The sequence below is a fragment of the Poecilia reticulata genome, chromosome 14 (assembly GCF_904066995.2).
Source record: "Poecilia reticulata chromosome 14, P_reticulata-male-v2, whole genome shotgun sequence".
NCBI classification, from domain to species: domain Eukaryota; kingdom Metazoa; phylum Chordata; class Actinopteri; order Cyprinodontiformes; family Poeciliidae; genus Poecilia; species Poecilia reticulata.
The window spans coordinates 28061004-28084291 of record NC_088843.1 but is presented as its reverse complement, the minus strand read 5'-3'; the positions used below and the strand labels follow the sequence as shown (position 1 = coordinate 28084291).

General features: G+C 39.3%; 1 protein-coding gene across 13 annotated transcripts in view; it reads left to right on the top strand.

Moving 5' to 3' along the window:
• Positions 1–22444, top strand: part of bbx (BBX high mobility group box domain containing) — an 82220-nt gene extending 59776 nt beyond the window's left edge. For 7 of the 13 annotated variants that reach the window (XM_081615890.1, XM_081615894.1, XM_081615893.1 and 4 more), the window contains 3 exons: positions 4509–4694; positions 5048–5240; positions 17910–22444. In XM_081615890.1, coding sequence (XP_081472016.1) covers positions 4509–4694; positions 5048–5240; positions 17910–18075 — 545 coding nt within the window. In that variant the 3' untranslated portion in view covers positions 18076–22444. Of the gene's footprint in view, positions 1–4508; positions 4695–5047; positions 5241–16940; positions 17013–17909 lie in introns of those variants that run through there. The other 6 variants (XR_014090999.1, XR_014090998.1, XR_014090997.1 and 3 more) reach the window with 6 other exon arrangements.
• The last annotated feature ends 844 nt before the right edge of the window (positions 22445–23288 follow it).

Below are 23288 nucleotides of genomic sequence, written 5' to 3'. Positions count from 1 at the left end.
TATGCCTGCTGTTTGGGATTCCCCTCTGTTCTTAAGTCACCGCGCTTTCATCAGCAGCTGAATGCTGAATGCTGTCACATTCAGCAGGTTGTATTCTCGTTCCCAGTCAGGGAAAACCCCACAGGCTGCGATAAAAAGGCCAAGACAACCCAAATTGGGAATATTTAGGATTTAGCGGGAACACCAACATGCAGGAGCCTTATCTGACGGTTCACGCGCCACCCCCCCCCCCCCCACACACACACACCCCCTCTGGGCCGGAGCAAAATTTCCAAGTCTTGACCTGTCCACGGTAATAAAAAGGTTGGGGACCACTGCCCTAAGGTGCAGGGCGGTCGGGAAACGTATCGATGGGGAAAAGGCAGACTGACATAAACCGTTTAAAACAATGGTAAGAATTTAGGTATTCTGATTATTGAAATTTAAAAGTGCTGTGGTACTGTTGTTCTATGACACCTGTTTCATACCGGACCACTTACAGCACCGGTGTTAACGCTATAAAATGAACGCTCTCTGTCGTGGTATCACCCATGGAGGGATTTCTTTATTTAAATGGGTTCATTTTTCAGAGGGATACAAAGTCAGGGTATCGTGATTTTAGTAATTACATGTTTATAAGAGAGATTTTCTGCTGTCCTTCCATGGAAGCCTGCAGCCTTCAAACGGAAATAAAGCACTTTTTAATATAAGTTGCTGCTTTGACATGATCACAAAACTACCAAAACACATGTACAAACATACCAGACAAAGTGAATCTCAGCTATGTCACTTCTGGAACTGATGTGGTGAAGCTACCAGTAGCAGGAGCGGAGCTGGTCCAAAAGCTAACAGAAGCTAACAAACACTGAATAGAAGAAGAGCTGCCATCGATACAGTCATAGACATAATATAAGAGTAGACCCCGCATTGGCTGCTCCGGCACAGGAAATACGGCGGCCATATTGGAGCGGTATAGCCTCCTACTTTGCTCAATCAAAACAGCAGAAGATGCCTCAGCACTGAGGGATATTGTTGTTCAGATCGATGGACTATTGATGTGAGGCTCCACAGACAACATTTCACAAGTAAGATGGACATATTATTGTGTATATATTGTGATTATAATATTACTTTACTGTATTTATGTCCACCAGCGAGATACCAGCTAATATTAGCTACAGTTCTTGGTGTAATACAGGGTATGAAGGCTAACTGAGATTCTGTAAATCTAAAAAAAATAATTATTCTCTAACATTGACTTAGATTATCTGACACAAGAGCCTATATTAGAAATGAAACAATGTAATACATATTATAAAACTTATATTATGTGTTATAACATTCACCAGCAAAGTTTACACAGGTAGTAAAGACTATTATTTAAATGTAATTCTTTCACTAGTAAGATACATCCCAAATCTTCCGTTTTTTTGTTTTGAAAGTTTCCTAAAGACACGATGTGAGGAAGAAGAGGGAGAATCTATAAAGAGAGACAGATTCACTGCAGCACGGATGAATCTCACATCGAATTTTGGACTCAATCTCAGCTGCTGATCTCTCTGAAGCTACACTTGTCGGCTGAAAAACATATATATATATATATATATATATATATATATATATATATATATATATATAAACATGTATCCAATATATAATATTCAGTATTAATCATTATTTATTTGTGCCATTATTTATTTGTGTTTGTATAGTTATATAAATATGTATTGATATTACTAAATAATTTATTAAATTATGAGCGGCTTTGTGCTTTTTAATATGCTCATCATACATCAATGTCAGAATATTCCATTCCTATTCTATTGTTATAGCCACTAAGCATATTTAAATATGCTAAACTATGTATTAAAAACATACCTAAATAATACAATTGTTTATAAATGTAGCTTTGATAGATGTTTGAATATGGTTTCCAGTAACAAAAAAGCGTGTTATGATCGATTAAATGCGTTGATACGTCATTGTGCTGCTAAACACATAACGCTGAGCGGAGTGGTGGACCGCTCCAAGATGGCCGCCCTAAATCTCGTCAGCGACAATAGGCGAGAGCGGCCCATGAGGCGTCTATCCTTATATTATGTCTACGGATACAGTTGCAGCCAAGCATGATTTAATGTTACACAATACAGTTTTAGCAAGTTGCTCAAAGTCTAAACGGGCATTGTTGTACATATAAGGTGCAAAGTTTACCTTCGACCAAACGCCCCCCAAAGGAATCCCAGCGCACCCCTTTTGTAAAAATTTCCGCCAGTGCCCCCCTGCCGTCCTCTGAACGCCCCCTGGGGGGCGGTACCGCCCACGTTGAGAACCGCTAATGTAGATGTTTATTTACTCAATTCTACTTTGAGCTGTCTCCTTTTTGTGTTTTGCTAATTTTTTAGATACAGAAATGAAACTTTCCTTTGTTCTCATGCTACCTCTCTTTCTTGGTAAAAACCATAGGCCCCAAACCCAAATGCCTGCTGGTCCTTCACCAGGCCCCTACACTTATAGAAAGTGAACTGACCCATATCACTTCCTGTCTAAGTTTAGAAAATAAGAAAAATAATAACACAAAAAATAAATAAAATCAACAGTTAACTTACAAATAAACCCTGTAAATAATGCAAAAAATAGAAATTTAAGAATAAAGTAACAAGATTCAAATGGATAAAGAAAAAGAAAAAACAGCTCCAACAACTTCTATTCTGCCTTTTCTCGCTCTGTATGGGTGCGTTCATACTGCAGCCTGAAGTGACCCATTTCCGATTTTTTTTTGACATAATGCGACTTGTATCCGATCTTTTCATGGCAGTGTGAACAGCACAGGTCAGATTCTTTTTCGAATGTGACCCATATCCGATACGTATCCGATTCAAATGCGACCTAATGTCCAGGTCGCATTCATCCGAACTGAATGTCACTGATTCTCAACAAATCTCACTATTCTGCGTCCTGATACGCGCAAGCAGTAAGAAAAACAACAACCATCACATACTATAATGAGGATTAAGTTGTTAATATGCTGCTCCGGTTGAACAGCAACTTCAAATATGCAAGCTAAGCTCCACTTCCGCAACCGACAAACAACAGCTCAACGAGCAGATAGAGCAGAGATTACCGATCAGGGGAATCAACACCAAAAAACAAACATTTCCCACACAAAAAAGTAGCAAAAACACTAAAACAGAACATCCAGTCTGTTACATTATGCTGTCAGGCTTAATGTCTATATTGTGATTATTAAGTTTTCGCCTGACCACCAACGTAGTTGATTAGCAGATTTTAAAATCAGCTAATCCTCAGCTAAGCAGCTGATGACTTGCTCAGCCTGCTGCTCTACTGATGACTTGGTGGCGGGTTGTTTAGTGCTAACGGAACCAAAACACACCAAACTGTGCAGCACATGTTAAGGTTATCAAAGTCAATAGCAGGCCAAAAGCGGTTAGGCTAGTATAACTGACCCACTGCTCTCTTGTTCAATGTTTTCTTTAAATTAAAACGTTTTCCTCACCTGTTAAATCAGAAGCCCTTATTATCTATGGTTGTCATAGGGTTGAATTAACTGTTAAATGTTGCGTCATTTTTTCTTATTCTTTGCGTGGTTGTAGTATTTTCCTGACCACCGATATTCCCTGTCTCAATGGACAGCAATGGCGCATGTGTGACTTACGATAAGTCACGTAATGTCCAGTAATATATCCATCAATGGTGCCTCTCGCTCTGTCTCTTGCACTTCCCGCTACTTAGCAGTGGGTGTCAGGTTACATTGTGTTGCATTCAATGTTGTCGGAAAAAACAGTTTCATGCGCTTAATGTCCGATTTGCCATAACTATTTATTGAATTCATTGTCGCTAGCTGGGGTGGCAACAGGGGTGGCGAGGCTCTCGTTTGGGGTGGAAACTGCCACCCCAGTAGATCCGCCTCTGCCGTCAACTAACATAGTTACCCAGTAATATTTTAACATTTCCTGTCAATTGGACATTTTTAACACAAAAACACGGTGGGCCGCTGGTGAGCTGCCTCAGCGCCCCGACCACTGAGCCTAGCAAGTTTTCTGGGGGAAATCCTGACTACACAGGTCATTTACATGCAGCTCCAGTCAAATTAACTTCTAATCCAATTAAAACTGTCCACTCAGTCATGTCATGTTTTGTTTCCACCTAAGCCTAATGGTTCATGAACCTCAACAGCTGCTGTGACAGATTTAGCTAGCGTGCTGACTTTTTCTTATAGAGATAATGGAATATATTTTCTCATGCTGAAAAAAAACTATAGTTCAACATCCTCTTTTATTTTACATGAAGTAAATACAGTTTTGGACTTAGTCAGGTTTTTGTTTTGTTAGCTCAGCTTTGAAATGTTGTGAATAATTAGGTTATTTGTTGTGCAGGGCTGGTTTGTCCTTTTTTCTGTGCTTTTGTGGGAATGTTATGCAAATTCTTTATCTGCTGTACCCTTCCTGTCACAAACTGTGAAAAGTCTAAGTTATGTTGGTCTGATTGATGTGTTTTGTGCAATGCTGCAGTGGAACAGAGTAACTGCTGGCAGTTGGATTCAGTTTCAAAAGCCCAGCCTTCTGCTTCCATGTTCCCTGACATCCATGGTGCCTCCAGCATGGAGATGCTGGTTGGCAGCCAGAAGAGGAAGGCTAGGAAGTCCAGGATTACACACTTGGTGCGCACAGCTGATGGCAGTGTTTCCGCAGCTGAAGGTGAGTTCTCAGGTGCTTCATTTATGAATTGTTGTGCTTATGGTCTGGGATTTTAACTTTTAACTTGACCAACGAGAGGAAAGAAAATGGACTTGTGTTGTTGGACTGAGGATTTTCTAGTCATTTAAATAGTAATAAAAAAAAGTCAGCATAAATACTTTTGGACTAATATATATGTTTGGGGCTTCACTATGATTGATATACTACACTATAAAGTAACATTTTGCTGTTTTAAGATACCCATTTCATACAGTATATTCTGCCTAAATCATCAAATAAGTGAAATGTGTGTTTTGCTAATTTTTTTTAGATACGTTCATATGATTTTTTTTGTTTTGTTTTTTTTTTTACAGAAAACAAAGCTAGGGATGTAAACCAGGAACAGGATAAGAAGCCATTAAACCAACAGAATTTATGCAATGAAAAAAGGTGCTACATCAGTCCCACAGCAGAGGAGACTGGGCGGAACACCTTACCACCAGAGCTACCTGCTTTCTTCAGCTTGGCAGCCCTTGCTGAGGTAGCAGCCATGGAAAATGTTCACAGGTAAGAGCGTGGGCTTTCCTCATATATTGTTCAGTAGATGGATAACAACATGAGGTGTCTTGGTGGGCTTGTGATGCTTGTCCTGTCTCATGTCCATATTTCAGAGGCCAGAGAAGCTTAGCTCAAAGCCAGAAGAAAGAACTTGCACAAACTCCGGTTCTCATATCCTGCGCTGATCAGTGAAGTGATCCTGCTGCTTCTGGACGAAGATGACATGAACAATAGTAGTGAAGCTTTGCTTTCCTGAGAGTTCATTTGTTTGGAAGGCTTGGACAAACTCCAGACTCTGATTTTGCTTGAATCTAATATATGGGGAAAGAAACCCTCTCCTCTTCTCCCGCCTGCCCCTCTGTTGGTGTCTGTGTTTCATCCTGAGCCTTTGTTAGGCTTCAGGGAGAATACTTTTCCCAAAGGATAGCTTTGTGTCTTCAATGGATGATGTACTTGACACTCAGTGAACTCCCTACAGTAAGTGGTGGTTAGTACAGTCCAGTTGTTGAGAAACAAGTAGAGTAGGTAAGGTGGACTTTCAGGTAGACTGTTTTCTCAAGCGCACTAGCTGCTTTGAGAAAAATGGTCATAAGAACATTGGAGCTGTTGATCTGTTGCCGAGCAGCAGGCCAACAGCTCCTGTGTTATGCAAACTAAAATCATCCCTTTGTCAATAGTTTTTAGATATAAAGGGGGCCATTTATATACTTCCATCACAGTTCCACATACATCACAACTTGAAGAGAGATGGGCTCTTAGCTTTTGGAAGGAGCTTTATGAATTGCTTCTTGCTTTTCAGTATCTCTGCTGCAGTGGTCAGAAGATCCTCAGCTTGGGCAGAAAGGAGGATTTGGTTCATCTGTCAGGAATCCTCAGTGATCCTACAATTAATGCAAGCTCTCGCTGCTGTGTGCAGTGACACGGATCACTCCCAACAGCCACATGCACAAAAGATTAATCTACACTGATGTGTTCCATATGTATGGAAATGAAAACATCAACAATGGCACGTTTTGTGGCTGCAGTCACTATGTACTGTTTAGCACCACGACCGAAAAGAAACACCGTGTATATTTACACCTGATTAGTCTGTGCAAAAAAACCAAGCTTTCCTCAGTGCATGGCTTCCTTTTTTATAGGTGGTTCCTATAGATTTGTTGTATACTGTTATAAGGAAGCCATTTTGAAGGTTAAGTGTGACTGAAAAGACCTCATTTTTGAAATGGGGCTGTGAAAGTGCTTTTGACTTGCAGTCATGTTTATCATTTTTTACCTGATGAATAGTTCCCGCACCTGTCTGAACACATTTGTATGTGGAAAAGCTTCTTTGCCTCCAGCTTCATCCCAAAATAACTTTTAACCAGGGTAAATTATCATGGCAGACTTCCTTTAAAGCTGTGGTATGTTACTCTTGTAAAAAATGTTTTTTTATCATATTTGTTAAAACTGCCATTATGTTGTGACAGTAAGGTATGAGACAAGTAATCTTTGAAAAAAAAAGAGTTAATCTGCCTTCTCCCAATGCAAACTACAGAAATACACAGCTCAGTCAGAAACAACCAATCAGAGCCAGGAGGAGGGTCTTAGTGCTGTCAAACACTCTAATGTATGTGCTGTGCTCACCCCCTCTTGTCTTGCTTTCTACAGTGCTACAGCTTGTCCCTATCAGACCACCTATGATGGCAGATGGAACAGTTAGGTTAGTTGATTCTTTGCCATTAGCACCATGAGCAGCACGTACATGAGGTTGACTGACATCGCTAAGACCTTCCTCCTGGCTCTGATTGGTTGTTTCTGGTTGGGAGTGTTGCATTTCTTCAGACAGCAACAGTAGCTCAGGGAGAAGGTGGAGAAGATCGATCTTTTCTCTGGCTCATAGCATACTGTCAGGACATACTGAGAGTTTTAGCAAATATTTAAAAAACTGTTTTTTTATATATAAAAACACAGCCCAGTTTTAACAACTACTTGCTCAGTTCATTTTGGTGGTATACTAATTTAGTGTCCTAGTATGTATTATCAATGAGCATTTTATATTTATGAGTAGATGTTTTAGTTTAAGCAAAGTTTATGTCAACTAATGTTGGACTGAATGTTAAGAGAAATGCAATCCCCTACATCTGAACTAGAGTTCATAATAGCAGAGGACTTTGCTATTGCTTATGTTTCTGTTCAGTGTCCCTGAAAGTCAGGTGTCTGTTTTTAAAGCCGGCTCCTCAGAACAAAAATCTAGCCTTAACCCTCCCACCTGCACGCTGTTTGCCACCACAAAGCCCTGAAGCCGATTTGTCATCTCAGTTTTAGCATATTTAAACAGTGGAATGCAGTTTTCTCACTACTTGCGAAAAAGATTTTAATTTCTTGTCTGCATAATTCCACAGAGCATTCACAGCTTGTGTATTCAGTTTTAAACTGCACTAATTTGAAATCAAAATGATGAAATTTAAATTGCACATGGAAGAGTAAAGCACAGGGTTCTTCTACCACAGTTGTGTCTTCGACATACTGAATCAAGCTGTCTGTAGTTTCCACATGAAAAAATAGCAGTCTGCACTGTGAAGCAAGTTTTAATGGCCTTTTAAGGCAACTTCAGGTTCAGTTCATGATTTTGACTGTCATCTGTATGCTTGAAATCTTCCTTACTCCGAAGCAGCAGAAATCCACCAATCAGTGCACATAATAGTGAAAATTAATGAAATAGACAGTAGTATAGAACCGTCATCCGGCTTTGACAGAAACAATTTTAAGTTTTAAGTTTTTTCAGGGCCTAAATCAGGGGTCTGCAACATATTGCTCCTGAGCTGCATTTGGCACTTTGGACATTCCAAAATGGCTTCATAACTTTGGTTAAAGTTTATATATAGATTTTACAGTTGATGGTTATGTTAACTGGTCTCTCCAAATAGCTCTTAGTGTGGGTGTGGATGGTTGTTTATCCTGTGTGTGTCTGTATTGCCCAGTGAGGGACTAGAGACCTGTCCAGGCGTTCCCTGCCCCTTGCCCAGTACCTATATTTCCATTACAAATGTGCACAAATCTTTTTCTATATTCTGTTAACATAAACCCTCTCTCCCACACACAATTTTGCAATTGCGGTGTTTCCATTAAATAAGAAACTGCATTAAAATCTTATGTGAATGAACTTAATAACTTACAAAAAGTTATTAAAAGATATGGCAACGAAGAATGTAAACAATTACATGAAATATAATCATAATTTAACCATGGCCCTAGCCAGTTGGTTTGTCCCCAGCAGCTAACGACTGCTGCAGATAACCACCAGCTCTCTCCCTGCAGTACAAGTGAATGGAGATGACGGATAAATGCAACATAATTAATAAAATCTATTTTTTTCTTTGATTAGATTATTATCATGATGTATCACTCATCTTTTGGCACAAGATTCTTTATGATTATTTTACAACCTAAAAATGGAAATAAAATTGTGGTTCTTGAAGAATCACAACAAATGTCAAAATATATATTTATTGAAAAAAGTAGGTGGTATTTTCTCAAAGTGTCATGCAAAATTTTAAACATTTTATTTATCTGGACTGATGGCAAAAATGGCTTCTTGGATTATAAAGGTTGCATTCGCCTGACATAGAATAGAGAAGCTCTTTCGCAGTCCTACTATAAGTAAATATTTAACACTTTAATAAAGTATTAAGGCAAGACATTAAAATAACTTAAATAAAACATTTAAATCTTTCTGAATGGTATCTAACGAAGAAAATTAACTTGTGCCTTATACTCATAACAAGTGACACCATCCATCCATCCATTTTCTTTCACCCTTGTCCCTCAGTGGGGTCAGGAGGGTTGCTGGTGCATCTCCAGCTAACGTTCCGGGCGAGAGGCGGGGTCACCCTGGACAGGTTGCCAGTCTGTCGCATAACAAGTGACACATTTTGGAATAATAAATATAGCTTTAGCTGTACAATAGTTCATTCATTTCATGCATCCATTTTTTTTGCATTGTTTCTTTTATGCTAAATTGCTTTTCAGCTCTATTTCATTTTGTTTTATTTTATTATTTATCATGTCAGTCCAACTCTGCTTGTTTTAGATGTACAGCAAGTGCTGAGGTGATCAAGTCAGTCTTATAATACCAGTAAACATCATCCTTACTGTTTGGGTTAGTTTTACCCAATATACTGAAGAAACTTGCTTCATAGTGTAGGCTTGTTTTTAAGTGTCAGATTCAGTGTTTGTTTAGTCTGATTTGTTTCATAATACAAGAAAGCTATCTAGAGCTAGTGGAGGCAAGACATTTAGCTGATTCCTGTTTTAGTTGCTCAGAGTATGTATGCATATATATATATATTTGTATATATCAACAATGCTCGATAAGAGTCATTTCATTCCAAAGTCGCTGTTTTTATTTCAGCAATGCAGGTTGTTGTCTTCCCAGATTTGCTGGGAAGCTCATTGATACAAACAGAAAAAAAATCTGTCTCCAGTTTTTACCATGACCAACAGGCACACCTCCTTCCTCTTTGCTCCTCTGTGTGTAGACCAATACTTCCATGACCACATTCTAGATAAAATTCTACTGCAATTTAGATAGATTATGTTGTTTTTTGTATTTTATTTAATGTTGTTCCTTTTTTATTTAAAAAAAACGAGGCTTTTCAATGTTCACAAGTGTGTGAACAATGGATGCACTTGTACTTATCTGGTGCATAAACAATACGCTAGTCCTGTTAGCCCTGCAGCTGGTGTATGTCCTAAATATGCTTTTTGCTATGGAATGTCACACAAAATGGGTTTATAAACCTGGAATTGCTCATTTGGGTTTAAAATACAACAGAGTAGCACAATAGACTACAGAGAACCAAACTACAGTCTGTCATAATTTTAATAAGAATCGGTAAATGGAAATGTATATTTTCAGGTGTAAGAAACTTCCATCATTGAAACAGAATTGAAAAACACGTGCGCTTTTTTTTTTTGTTGAAAATAAGGAGTCCCAGCACGTATGTGTCCACATCAACCCTCAACACCCTACCTTCTTAAAGGAATATACCTCCTTACAGCAAGTGAGTTTATTGACATTTGCCAAAGAAAATGAATGGTATGGTTCGAAGGGAAATCCTGTTAGAGGAAATATAAATCATGCTGTTGCACTGGATTTTTTAGATGTTTAAATCTTCAGGTAACATTATCAGTACAATTCATTTTAATTATCTAATAACATTATGTTTGTTTTTGAATTCAGAGTTTGACTCAACCTCAACACAAGGAATATAAAGTATTTGCACCTTATGACCCAAACCGAAATGATCATGGTCGTTAAACAAAAAATAAAAAAATATTTCATCCACTCAATATAGTTTGGGAATTGCTCCATGTACCTAAACATCCAGTAAAAACTGTACATCTACAGATTAGCCCTTCATCCTCTTGACTTTTCTATTTAAAAATGCATCTTTAAGGTTCAAAATTCTTATATTCGTTACAAAGAGTAACTATAATACCCCTTTGTGCTAGTACTGTCTTCTTGAATGTAATCATTTTCTACCTATATTTTTCTAATTCAGCCTTGATTGTGCCGTAGGTATGCTATGACGGTATACTGTTGCTTCTGTGCATATTTTGTTCTAACAATTAATGTAAGGACAGCTGCTGCACTGTTAATTCAGTGGAAGTGCGATGAGTATGCCCAAACGACTTCTTGGAGCATGTGAGCATCCGTGAAACTGACAACTATTGACATTGAGTTTTGGGGTAATCTTTCTCTGGTTCGAAAGTAGGGACAATCCTGCAAGCAGAATATTTTTGTGTGAGTTTTAGCTTATTTATAGCTCTTCAAAGTTTAGTCAAACTTCAAACAGAAAAAAAGCATTATATACATTAGCTTATACATAATCATGTATGAGATCATTACGCCTTCCTTATTTTTAACCTAAGTTTGCAATGATGGTTTTCAATGCCTACCTAACTGATAAGTTGTAGATCAATTGACATTATTAACTATGTGCTTGCCATACATTATGTAAACAATGCTCTTCATGATGTGCTATTTTGATTGTTAAAGCCCAATTTCTTTAGTGCTACCTTGCCTTACTGTATTCCCATTGTATTGTGGGATCCCCTTTCTCCTTATCAAGCCCACATTGCTGTCAGAACACTGTTTGATGACACAACTATTCCTTGTACAACACCTATTAAAATAACTTCTGTTAACCCTGTCAGTGTGTGTGAGAGAAATTTTATCTATGCATGTCAGTTTTATTTGATTTTGTTTTGGTAATTCTTGTTTAAGACTGAAGTATGTAACTTACAGAAAAAAGGTATTTTACAGATTTCTTAAAACTATCACTGTGTCATAAGTATAATATGAGACTGATAATCTGAAAATTCTCAGATTTTTCAGATTATCAGACAGAGCAGATAACCTGCTGTTATCAACAGAGTTATGGAGCTCCATCAGAGGGTCAATCTCCCTCTTGTATACCGTCACACATACAAGTGTGTATGTGTAACATACATACCTGGTATGTCACACATACAGTAAAGCTCTAGACTAAAAAGTCTAGAGCTCTAGTAAATTTTCTGAGCTGTGCCTAAGACGTCTACAGCTCAGAAAAGAAGGGATAAGTTAAAAGGCTCAGGCAGACACAATCCTAGCCTGTTTGGCTCCCTTGTTGAACCACCTTTCCTGCACTGCCATATGCCCTCCCCCTCCACAAAGTTGTTGTTGCGGGTGGGAGGTCTGGGGGGTTGGATGAGGATGGTTTGCATTAAGCACTATTAACATTCAGATCCTCTGGTTGTAAGAGCAGGGGCACGAAGGGTATTTGAGGCTCGGGGGCGGGATGGGGGAGCGCTTAAGCCGCCTCCCACAAGATGCTATCCTGGGTAGTTGCCCATGTTGCCCATATCAGAAACCACCACTTGCCTCAGGTGATGAAAGGACATCACAGTTGTCTAAGCCAGATAACCTATTTTAATAATCCCTGAGTTTTACTGCATTCCAGAGAGATGATTCTACTTTTAAACTCTGGTTTAAAAGGGTGACAGGTGGAGGGAACTCATCAGGGCCAGATGGGCTTCCTGAAAAAATCAGTTTACGAAATTAAAGGAGGTATCTTGTATCGGATAAGGGAAAGTGTGAAGCTTCTGGCACAAAGTTATGGAGCTGGACAATTCAATTACCTGGGTCGGTCATATGGTTTTTCACAAGACACTCGGTAGAATCGGCAGCTATTTTGTTTAGCCTTCCTGTGAAAAGTGTTTGTTCACTTTCAGGTAAATGATTCAGTGAATGGCAGCTACAACGGCTGCCAATCATTGAAGCACCTTTTGAAAGGCACTTTTTGTGGGCTCATTAGAAAGGAGATCTACAGGTCATCGTTGGTAATATTCAGATATTACTAATATCTGAGGCCTTTGTACTCAGATCTATCTGACATGTTGCTAACTCATACCTGTCAAGTCTCCCATTTTGGCCGGGAAGCTACCGTATTTTACCTGTCTCGGCGTGCTCCCATATTAGCATTTTTCTGTAAATTTCCTGTATTAGAATAATTACGTAACAACCCTGCCTTCTGCAGCTTTACTCTAGAGTAGGAATTCCTAAAGAAAGTCTTACAAATTGTGGGACAAACTTTTTGTCCAAATTATTGCAACAGGTTTACATGTTGCTATAGGAATTAAGGGACTTTTTGCTCCCATTTAGATGGGCTTGTGGAATTGTAGGAGCTATTTCTCTATTTTCAGTCAAATCTTAGAATTTAGATTATTTAGTTCATTTTTATTTGCTTATTTTCTAGTAGATTTGTAATTGGAATTTTTGTTTAACACTAGTTAGAATAAAGTTTTTGGTTACTAATTCACTTAGTTAATTTCAGTTTGGGATATGGGTGTTTCACAGTATAAATACTTAAGTTTTAGGTAGCTCATGCACATGGGTGGTCATATAGTTTTTTACCATTTAGTCACTTCAGTTGGTCATCAATCATCAGTTGCCAGTCATCAGTCTACCAGTCAGTCAATCAGTCAGAGAACAGGTGCAGGAATCAGAGCAGGAAAAGCAGCAGAATCATGTGACGCCTGTAACTTGATTGCCTGAATATGGAATAAAGCAACAAAGAACTGAATTTTTGACTTTTTTTTTAATCTTTTTGGACTGCATAAGCCAGAAACCCATGGTGCATCAGGTGACTATTTGAGTTGGATTCACCTTTTGTTTTGATCACCTTTAAGTCTTAAGTTTTTTTATTTTTGAATTTCAGTTTTGGACAAAAAGTCGCTACACAAATAATATAACCACTCTCAAAAATATGCTGCACAAGTTTTGTTTCTGACACAAGTTACCTGTTTATTGCCTGTCAGGAGGTTCCACAGGTTTCTCAGACTTCGAACTATCTATGGCCGCCAAGTGAGACACCCACTAGATCTGCGGTAGAACTGCAGATAAGACCCAAAATCAGAGGATGAAAACACTGAAGCATTTTAGGCAATGTGAGAGAGATTTCCTGCCATCTCTCTCTCTAAGAGAGAGAGATGGCAGGACATGGCATTTGCACAAGACAACATAAAAGCAACCCAACAACATAAGAAGACCTGATATAATCAGAAGGCCAGAAACAAAAGGTTCTGTTACTGCTTCCCAGCTATAACCAGCTGCTGATGTAATACTTACAATGCGATTACAGTAACTAGAACACACAATAAGACCAGAGGTAGGTTCTGCTATGAGAGTAGTGAAATGTATTGGTATATTAATGACCACAGACCAGAAAATAAGTTTAAACTGCCAGCTTATTATTTGTTGAAAAAGAAAGGAAATAAGTTATTTTCTTTTTCAACAAATGTATGTCAAACAGTTGACATACATTTAACACAAAATTATGGAAGTAAATATGTGCCATCAGAATTTGAATAAAAAATGCATCTGAAACTTTAATGCTTTCAATTTAAAAAAAAATCAGTGTCATTATTTGTACATGTTTGCAATTTTCATTTGTTAAAAAAATTCACATTCCTATTTCAAAGTGATGAAATTTTCAATATATGTATTCGGTGTTAAAAATTCAGCATATAAAAAATTCAACTTTTAAAAATTCTAATGCAATATTTTCAGTGTCCTAAAAATTCAACTTGCTCAAATTCGCTGTCTCAAATTCAGCATCTAAAAATTTGCTGTACAAAATGGCGAGGTTACTTCAGGTCACAGACATTAGCAATCGTTGTCAGATTTCAACACCCAGCCAATCACATGACCCAAGTGTCATATTGAAGAAATACCAGCATCACCGAGGCCAGCGACCATGGAGGCGAACCCAAACCCAACGGTGGATTTAATGATTTCATATTTCTCTAGTATATTTTATTTTGCGCATGAAGTTTCATACATTATCTTAAAGCTTGATTTAAAACACGCTCTCTGGGTTCTTCACAGAAAAAAACCAGGAAGGATTGTAGTCCGTATTTTCTGAACTATGAGCCGCACCGGACTATAAACCACAACCCCAAAGTTGTTTTTTTTAAAACCAGTAAACATATATGGAAGCCCATTTCCGTCACTCTGTTAAAAAAAAAATAAAATTATCTCATTATAATGAGATAGAATCTCATTATTTTGAGATAATTTATTTTATTTTTTTAACAGAGTGGCGGAAACGGGCTTCCATACATCTAAGCCTCAGATATCTCTGCCGCTCTAGGTTTTCCACAATGATGCAGCAGCAGAGGGGGGCGGACACCCAAAATTTGAGTCATAACAGTTCAATTAATATCACATTTATTATGGTTGAAAAAGAAAAAGTTGCCAAGATTTAACAGAACTGATTACGGTAGTTTCCTAACGGTAACGGTAACAGTAAAAGTGCTGATCCTTCATGTCTGCCACTAGCACGTGCTAAATCAGTCAGTGGTCCCAACCTGTTTATTACTAAATACTGAATAATATGCCCTATTTGGGTTGTCTTGGCCTTTTTATCGCAGCCTGTGGAGTTTTCCCTGCCTGGGAACGAGAATACAACCTGCTGAATGTGACAGGTAGCCAATCAGAAAACGCGGTGACGTAAGAACAGAGGGGAATCCTAAACAGCTGACATATCGCGCAACTGAGAGTCCGGTAGATATCGGAGATGATATGTGGAAATGTTTATTATTAAATCTAAAGGTCATTATTGTTTATTCAGTTAAAAATGTTAACTATGAAAAAACATTCACCTCCAAATCATAGTGCAGCAAATAGAGCGGCTGCTCCCGTCGTCTTTCATCCACCGCCTTTTCTTTTTATTACATCTTTTATCTCTTAAAATGACTCCACAAACTATCACTACTGCTTCTACATCGTCATCCGTGTTTGCTTATTCTAAATTCCCGTATCCTATGTTGGGGGTTTTACTGGATTATCCTCTGGAATCAGGATGTTCGTGACTGGAATCGGTTCCTGCCTTGTGGCTGAACACGAACCGATCGAACCTGCTGGACTTTTATCAGCTCTGTGGTCACAGAGGTTTGGAGAATCGGCCGACAATTCTTAAATTTTGCCATCTAAACCAGACTTAAGATTCACAAGCTCTACTCCTCTCCTCTTGACCACTGCCCAAACGCTCTGACTCTGGTCGCTATGGTAACGTTTATATATCCCTTCAAAATAATATACAGGAGCACCACAAAAACGAACATTTTACTTTCGTGAAAATTTTAACTCACCATAATGACTAACGGAGCCCTGAGCTTGTTTCTCTGCAACAAGACGGTCCCATGTGGGAGTGATGAGAGACAAGGACACCCGAGGTGTTGCTCATACCCACAGCCTGCTTAGTCTCTACGTGGTAAAGCAGCTTGAAGCTTCATTATCTCATTACCTCATTAGCAGCCGGTCGCCGCATGTTACGCAGAGCGGGCTTGTAATGTGGGACTCACCTACCGGTCCGAGATAAATCCATCCCGGACCTTCTCTGGGCCTTTTCCTCTTTGCAAAAAAACTTTCCAAAGACATCTCATCTGTTTCTTACTCATTTTGCTGTTTGTGGGCTCAATGTTGGCGCGCAAGTAACCAGACTTCCAATGATTCACTTCCTGCTAAAGAGCCCCCTGGTGGTTGAAGAAAAATACACATATAAACGGCTTGTAGTCCGGAAAATACGGTATATGAAAACAAATCTAAATGCTCTCTGGTATTGTTCAGGGGGCCGGACCAAATGTGGAGGCGGGCCGGATCCGGCCCGCGGGCCGTAGTTTGGGGACCACTGGTCTAGGTGTTATTTTAAAGTACAACACATTAAAAAAGCTCAAGATAGTGAAAAATTAAGTGTAATCGCCCTTTAGCTATTTTACGAATTAGATGCTACATTCAGAAGCTAACTTCAGCTTCGACTGATAGCTTGGGTACAACATAGACAGATCTATATATGTTTATATCTATATCTTTATCTATCTATACAGCATAGATATGTAGATTGCACAATGCACAGATAATCAAAACACTTAGTTTACATAGCACCTTTGTAAGCTTGTCCCTGTTAGCTACGTCAGACATATGAGGCATTATGATGAATACAAACGATTTATTAACTTACCTTCGAAGTTATTGTGAAGTTTTGACACATTCAGCATAAATCCTTTGTTGTTGTTGGAGCGTTTCAGGACGTCTGAATAATTATATAAGCATCATTAATAGTCCTGCAGGACTGAGGAGCCATTGTTAACATACTGTTACCTGTTAACATTTTGTTGCCTCTGCAGCGGAAGCATTCTGTGGCATAAAAATGCGGAAGTGCTAAAACGGAAGTCCGTGGCATATACCCCATTATCACGGTAGGAGCCATTTGTTAAACACTCAATGAAAAATACATACCGTGTTTGATGTTTGTTGTAAATGACGTATACTCACAAAGAACGAGGTAATTAGTCCAAGTTTGTCGTTTATTGAACATTCAGAAATTACAGCGGCTGTGATGAGCCACAGCAAAGGTAAAGAAAAGTAAAACAACCCGAACAGGTGATCAACTCTAAACCACTCGCACCCTTTTACTCTCTCTCTCTCTCTCTCTGTCATTTAAGCACACCCGTTGCCATGGCAACCTCCTGCGCTCCACAAGCCGACCCGAGATTACGTTAAAAATATAACATTCAGTCAGTTATGATATGGACCTTACCAAGCTCCGCCCAGAAACGCCCCTCGAAAGTCCCACGTGGCTGCATGTCTCACAAGCAGAGCCTCGCGGTGCTTAGCATCTATGTGTAAACATGGCATTTTTCATTTCGACGGACTCTCTGCAGAGTATTTCTGAGTCAAATTTTTGGTATTATCATTTTGTTATTACTTTAGTTCATATTCAGTCTAATGTTCAATTTAAAGTGTGCTCTTCCTTCTGTGTGTGTAAACTGACCTGGAGGCCCCATCTGCCTGTTTGTCTTCATGTGAAACAGTTAACTGTGTGTTTCCCAGACTTTAAATTGCGTTTCCACAGGTGCCTTTTTATCAACCGGAATACTCCCCATCTTAGAAACTGCCTGTGCAGTAATAATTTGTCTCTGCTGTCTTCTTTAGCTATCCTCCCTGTTTCTGCTTGATAATAAAAGACAAGCTGTAACCAAAGGTCTTTAGAACGCTCAGTGAACGGCTTGGAGGAGCAGTTTGCTGAGTCTTCTCCTTTTGCAAAAGCTTGGTCATAAAATTCATATACGTTGTCTGTGGTTCTTTTATTGAAGGTTCGAGAAAAATACCTATCATTATTTGGTGCCGAAACCTGGGATCTCTCATACCCTACCGCTGTCAGGCAGAGGAAGACGCGCTGAATCCATGCATGGCCAGAGTCAACAGGACCTGGAAAGAAAGACCCAGGAAGTAAAATTCTTCGCTGGGCCGGCGACGTAGGTCCGACTTTGTCTGCCAACGGCTGAGTGACGAGATCCAACTGGACAACCCGACAGCTACAGAAACGTAGGTGAATTTTAAAATGACTATATCTAGAGGTTTGAGAATCCTTGTTAAACCGCGTTTTGACTAAAACTCTGAGGTTTTGAGTATCCTTGTTAAGCAGCGTTTTAACTAAAACTCTGGGGTTGGAGAATCCTTGGTAAACAGCGTTTTGACTAAAAATCTGTAAAGTTCTCAGGAAAGAAGAGGTGTTGCTAGAGCCCCTCTCTGATTGAGGAGACCCCTCAATCAGAGGGGTCATCTGTTTCTTACTCATTTTGCTGTTTGTGGGCTCAATGTTGGCGCGCAAGTAACCAGACTTCCAATGATTCACTTCCCGCTAAAGAGCCCCCTGGTGGTTGAAGAAAAATACACATATAAACGGCTTGTAGTCCGGAAAATACGGTATATGAAAACAAATCTAAATGCTCTCTGGTATTGTTCAGGGGGCCGGACCAAATGTGGTCCGGCCCCCTGAGGAGGGGTCTCCTGATTGAGGAGACCCCTCCTCAATCAGAGGGGTCTCCTCTGATTGAGGAGACCCCTCAATCAGAGAGGGGATATCCTTGTGCGGATAGGAAGTTTGAATTTGCAATGTCATTACTGTGCTGACATTGCTGCTTTGCTACTGCTGCTTTGTTGATGTGTGTGTATGTGTGAATGGTGCTTGATTTCTTTGAGAGTAAAACTTTCTGTCCTTGGAAATAGAATCCTAGGTGAAGAACCGGACCAGAACGAGTCTGGCCTAGAAGACTGTTCTTCAGGGTACACTAAGCGCTTACTTAGAGCACTCTCTTTGAAGAAAAAGCACAAAATATCAAGCCATTGTAAGCTAAATTGCAGAGTACTGAAATAATGGTAAATAAGTGTTGTTGTAATTCCTCACTTGCTGAGGATCCCGAAAGGGATGAAAAAAACCAAAAAAAAAACTGATAGCGTGATACAGCTAAATTACACCAACTAAAAATTATTATATTCAAGGCAAATGTTTTATTTCCTTTAAAATAAATTCTAGTTTGGACCTAAATTAAACATCTCTAAGTGTTGAAAATAATTGATATTGTTGTGTTGAAATATTATGAAGTATTTTTTTTTATTTAACTGAAACATTTAACTTAGAGTTGAATTCTATAAAGAATCTACAAATTGATTGAGAAAGGTTTTTTGTTTGTGTATTTTGTATTGGGATGAATGAAAATTATGAGAAGAGAGAAATTTTACCACAAAATTGAGTAACGGATGAAATTATTGACCATTTAATTTAAAATATAAAAAACTTACATTGTTAACTTGTCTGAAATGCAAATTTAAGTGAAAGTCTGAGGCTTTAAGCAACCTTGGAGATGTAAATTGCTACTAAAAACTGATGATTGTGAGTAATAGCAACATTTTCTAGATTTCAGACTAAAACATTTTAATCTAGATTTGATTGATAGTCAATAAATTCAAAAAGAAAAATCTTGAATTAGAGGATTTGAGATTTGGTTTAAATCAAAGATGGTCATTTTTATTTTAGAGAAATAAAATAGAAATGTTGAAAGCTGCAAGAATTACAAGAAAAAGTAAAATAAATGAAAGGTAAACCTGTAATTGTTTGCTAAAGGATCTTCTATGGGGGAATGGTGAGGTAATACTATATAACTACTAAAAAATTCTTACATAAATTTTTTTTTTGTTATGAACTTTTGAATTAACTAATACTGTTAGATGATGATTTATGCTTTTTCTAAATGAGTTGAAATAGTTCCAGCAAAGCATGTTTTTGAAATAATTAATGAGAGAGCTTATAGATTGCCTCTGTTTGCTCCTGACTTGCAGAAAGCAGATGAAGAACAAACATTAGCAAATTATATGATCAAAACTCTTAAACTGAAGGAAGTGTCCAGTACAAATTTACTGCCTTCTGATTCTCTTCCTTGGCAGGAGGCCGCTCCCATCGAGCCAGGAGACTGGGTCTACATTAAAGTAATCAAACAAAAGAACTGGGCGAGTCCATGGTGGGACGGACCTTCCAGGTGCTGATGACAACACCAACAGCTGTAAAGATTGCTGAAAGACCTAGTTGGATACATCTCAGTCACTGCAAGCTGCAGAGAGTGTTGGACCGCTAATCCTGAGTGACGGGGAAGGCTGGCTACACAGGGGTTCCTGACCAATAGGGCGGTTCGTCTCAACGCCAGTGAAGAAACTCGACGCATCCTCACTCTTTTGTTTGGGGGTTTTGACATCTCTGCGCGCTGAGCAGCAATGGAGACTCCATGTGCCAGATGGATCTTCTACTGTGTTGTGACTGCAGCATGTCTGATGTTTGGAGGAGGAAGTGACCTCACTTTCCACCCACATGACTACAGCACCAACCTGTGGTGGCAGCTGATGAACAGGACTGCTCACGAGGAGAAAGAGGTGAATTGCTATGTGTGTGCACAGCTGCCAATTGCCACACACAACTCAGGTCTGCATGCAGGACACATCACTGATGGCAAACAGATGTGTCTCTGTGGCCTTAGCACACAACCATGACTCAGCGTGCCAATGCGAAGAAAATGCAAATGGTACAAAAAGGATTATTCCGTTCTACTTTGGACAGGAGATGCCGTGAAAGGGCTTTTTGGATCTATGAACTGTTCCTTTAATGCTGACGTACTTCCATTTTCACCGTTTCCACAAACGGCATGGAAAATACCAGAGACCGTTTCTTTAGCAGGAGCTAAACCCGGGTCTCTGAGGAGCTGCGTTTTCAACGACGGACACGTTCTCTTGGGATGTTACCTTGGAATTTGTGTAAAAAAGTTTACACCTACTGCGACACGACACCGGATTACATCAACTGCATTGCCTGCAGGGGTCAGAGGGCGACCCCCGGCTGCAAAGTCTGGAAGGACAACCCAGACTGTGACAACTTGCTTCAGGAGAGGAGTTTCAACATCACACATCGGACAAGAGGACAACAGGAGACAACACTGTGCAGCGCCATAGTGCCAGGAGACTATGGTTCACGGGTGATGGCAGACTGGTACTTCCTGTGTGGAAATGGAGCTTACATGGTCTTGCCACGCTATTGGGGAGGACTGTGTGCTTTGGCCCTCCTAAAAAGCCCGATTGCATTCATCAGGAAAGGACAACACGTTTTAGCTGCCCGCTCCAAGCATGCAGTTATGCACAGGAGAGGTTTGAAGTCACGTTGAGATCAACAGATATGAATTACTGCGACTCATCAACAGCACACAGCAGCTGGCAAACGGCACCATGAGAGAGCTGACTGAACTGAGAAACATGGTTTTGCAAAACCGTGTTGTACTGGACTTCCTCACAGCCTCTCAGGGAGGTGTTTGTAAAATCATTGGCCCAGCGTGCCCTACATTCGTTCCTGACGAAACAAAAACTGGTGGAACTATTTCTGACGCTCTACATGACCTGGAGGAACTTAAACATTATGTGGAAAGTGGAACGCAAGGATCTCATCCTTTTGACTCTCTTTCTTGGCTCATTTCCGGACCATGGTGGAATTTACTGTTGAAGCTTGGAACACCTATTCTGGGTGTTTTGATTTTTTTTTTGCCTGTTCACCAGTTGCATTATTCCATGCCTTCGAAGCATGATGCTAAAGACAATTAACACTGCTGTGATCAGCTATCAGCTGGCGAAAATATCCTGACACAAATGAAGACGACTTATTTTCTGATGATGTTCTGTAATCCATAAACAGATTAATTAATTTGCTGAATGATTCCTACAACGAAAATGTGAAAACAAGTGGTGTTAATGATGAGAAAACTGCATTTGATTTTTTGCTGTTTCTTTTATTTTTCATTTATTTCATCATATTCATATATTCATTGTGTATTTAAAATAAAAAGGATTCTTGCATTTATTGGATCTATTCTTTTATTTTCTATGCTTGGCTTTTGAATAAAATTTACACACATGGTAAAATGATAAAAAGGGGGGAATGTTAGAGATTTTTTGGTATTATCATTTTGTTATTACTTTAGTTCATATTCAGTCTAATGTTCAATTTCAATTTAAAGTGTTCTCTTCCTTCTGTGTGTATAAACTGACCTGGAGGCCCCATCTGCCTGTTTGTCTTCATGTGAAATGGTTAACTGTGTGTTTCCCAGACCTTAAATTACGTTTCCACAGATGCCTTCTTATCAACCGGAATACTCCCCATCTTAGAAACTGCCTGTGCAGTTTAGCTATCCTCCCTGTTTCTGCTTGATAATAAAAGACAAGCTGTAACCAAAGGTCTTCAGGACGCTCAGTGAACGGCTTGGTGGAGCAGTTTGCTGAGTCTTCTCCTTTTGCAAAAGCTTGGTCATAAAATTCATATACGTTGTCTGTGGTTCTTTTATTGAAGGTTCGAGAAAAATACCTATCACAATTAGTTTAGCATTTCTGCCGGATTTTCACAAAATATCAGCCACGACAATGGACAGGGGAACCAACAAGTTCATGTCATCTTTTTTGGACGACATCAAGGTGTTTGAGCCACGCGATGCCTCCAACATTGTGCGCGTTGCAGCTAAATGCTACCGGTCGAATAGAAAAACGGCAGATCCTCACACCCTAAGCATAAATATAGCTGTGGACAAGATCACTGATGCCAATTGTTCTTGCAAGGCTGGATAAGTCGGACATTCATGGTTTTGAGGGTTCGAGTGTGCCTAGGCCTGATACACGGTACTCGGTGCTAGCGTGGCTAACACGATTACAGTTTGGTAAAAAGCCTTTTCAGGTAAAATACAATTTTTAATGCATGTCGTATACAGTACACATTGCATATTGATCTGTTCAGCTAACGTAAGGCTGTAACAGACAGGCTTCAGGGTGTAGAAGTTGTATCGGTACTGCCATTATGCTGTACCTAGCTAAAAGGTTTTCATAATGGATGTGTTTATTATTGACTTTTTTTTTCATTTACTAAACACAAAGAAAGCAAAGCAATAATACTTACACCAGCAGACACTCCTTTGTTCTTATTGATCCTATGACGGTTGAGCTGCAAATGCGGTCGTGCACAAGCGTTAATCCAAGCAAGACATTCCGTTTCAGATTTTGGAAATCTGTGAATTTTAGTTCCACAATCAGGCATCTGTCAGGATCTGACATCGCCTGTGCAGATACCCCACTGACAGTGGAGAACCATTCTTTTTCGAGCCCTGATGCAAAAA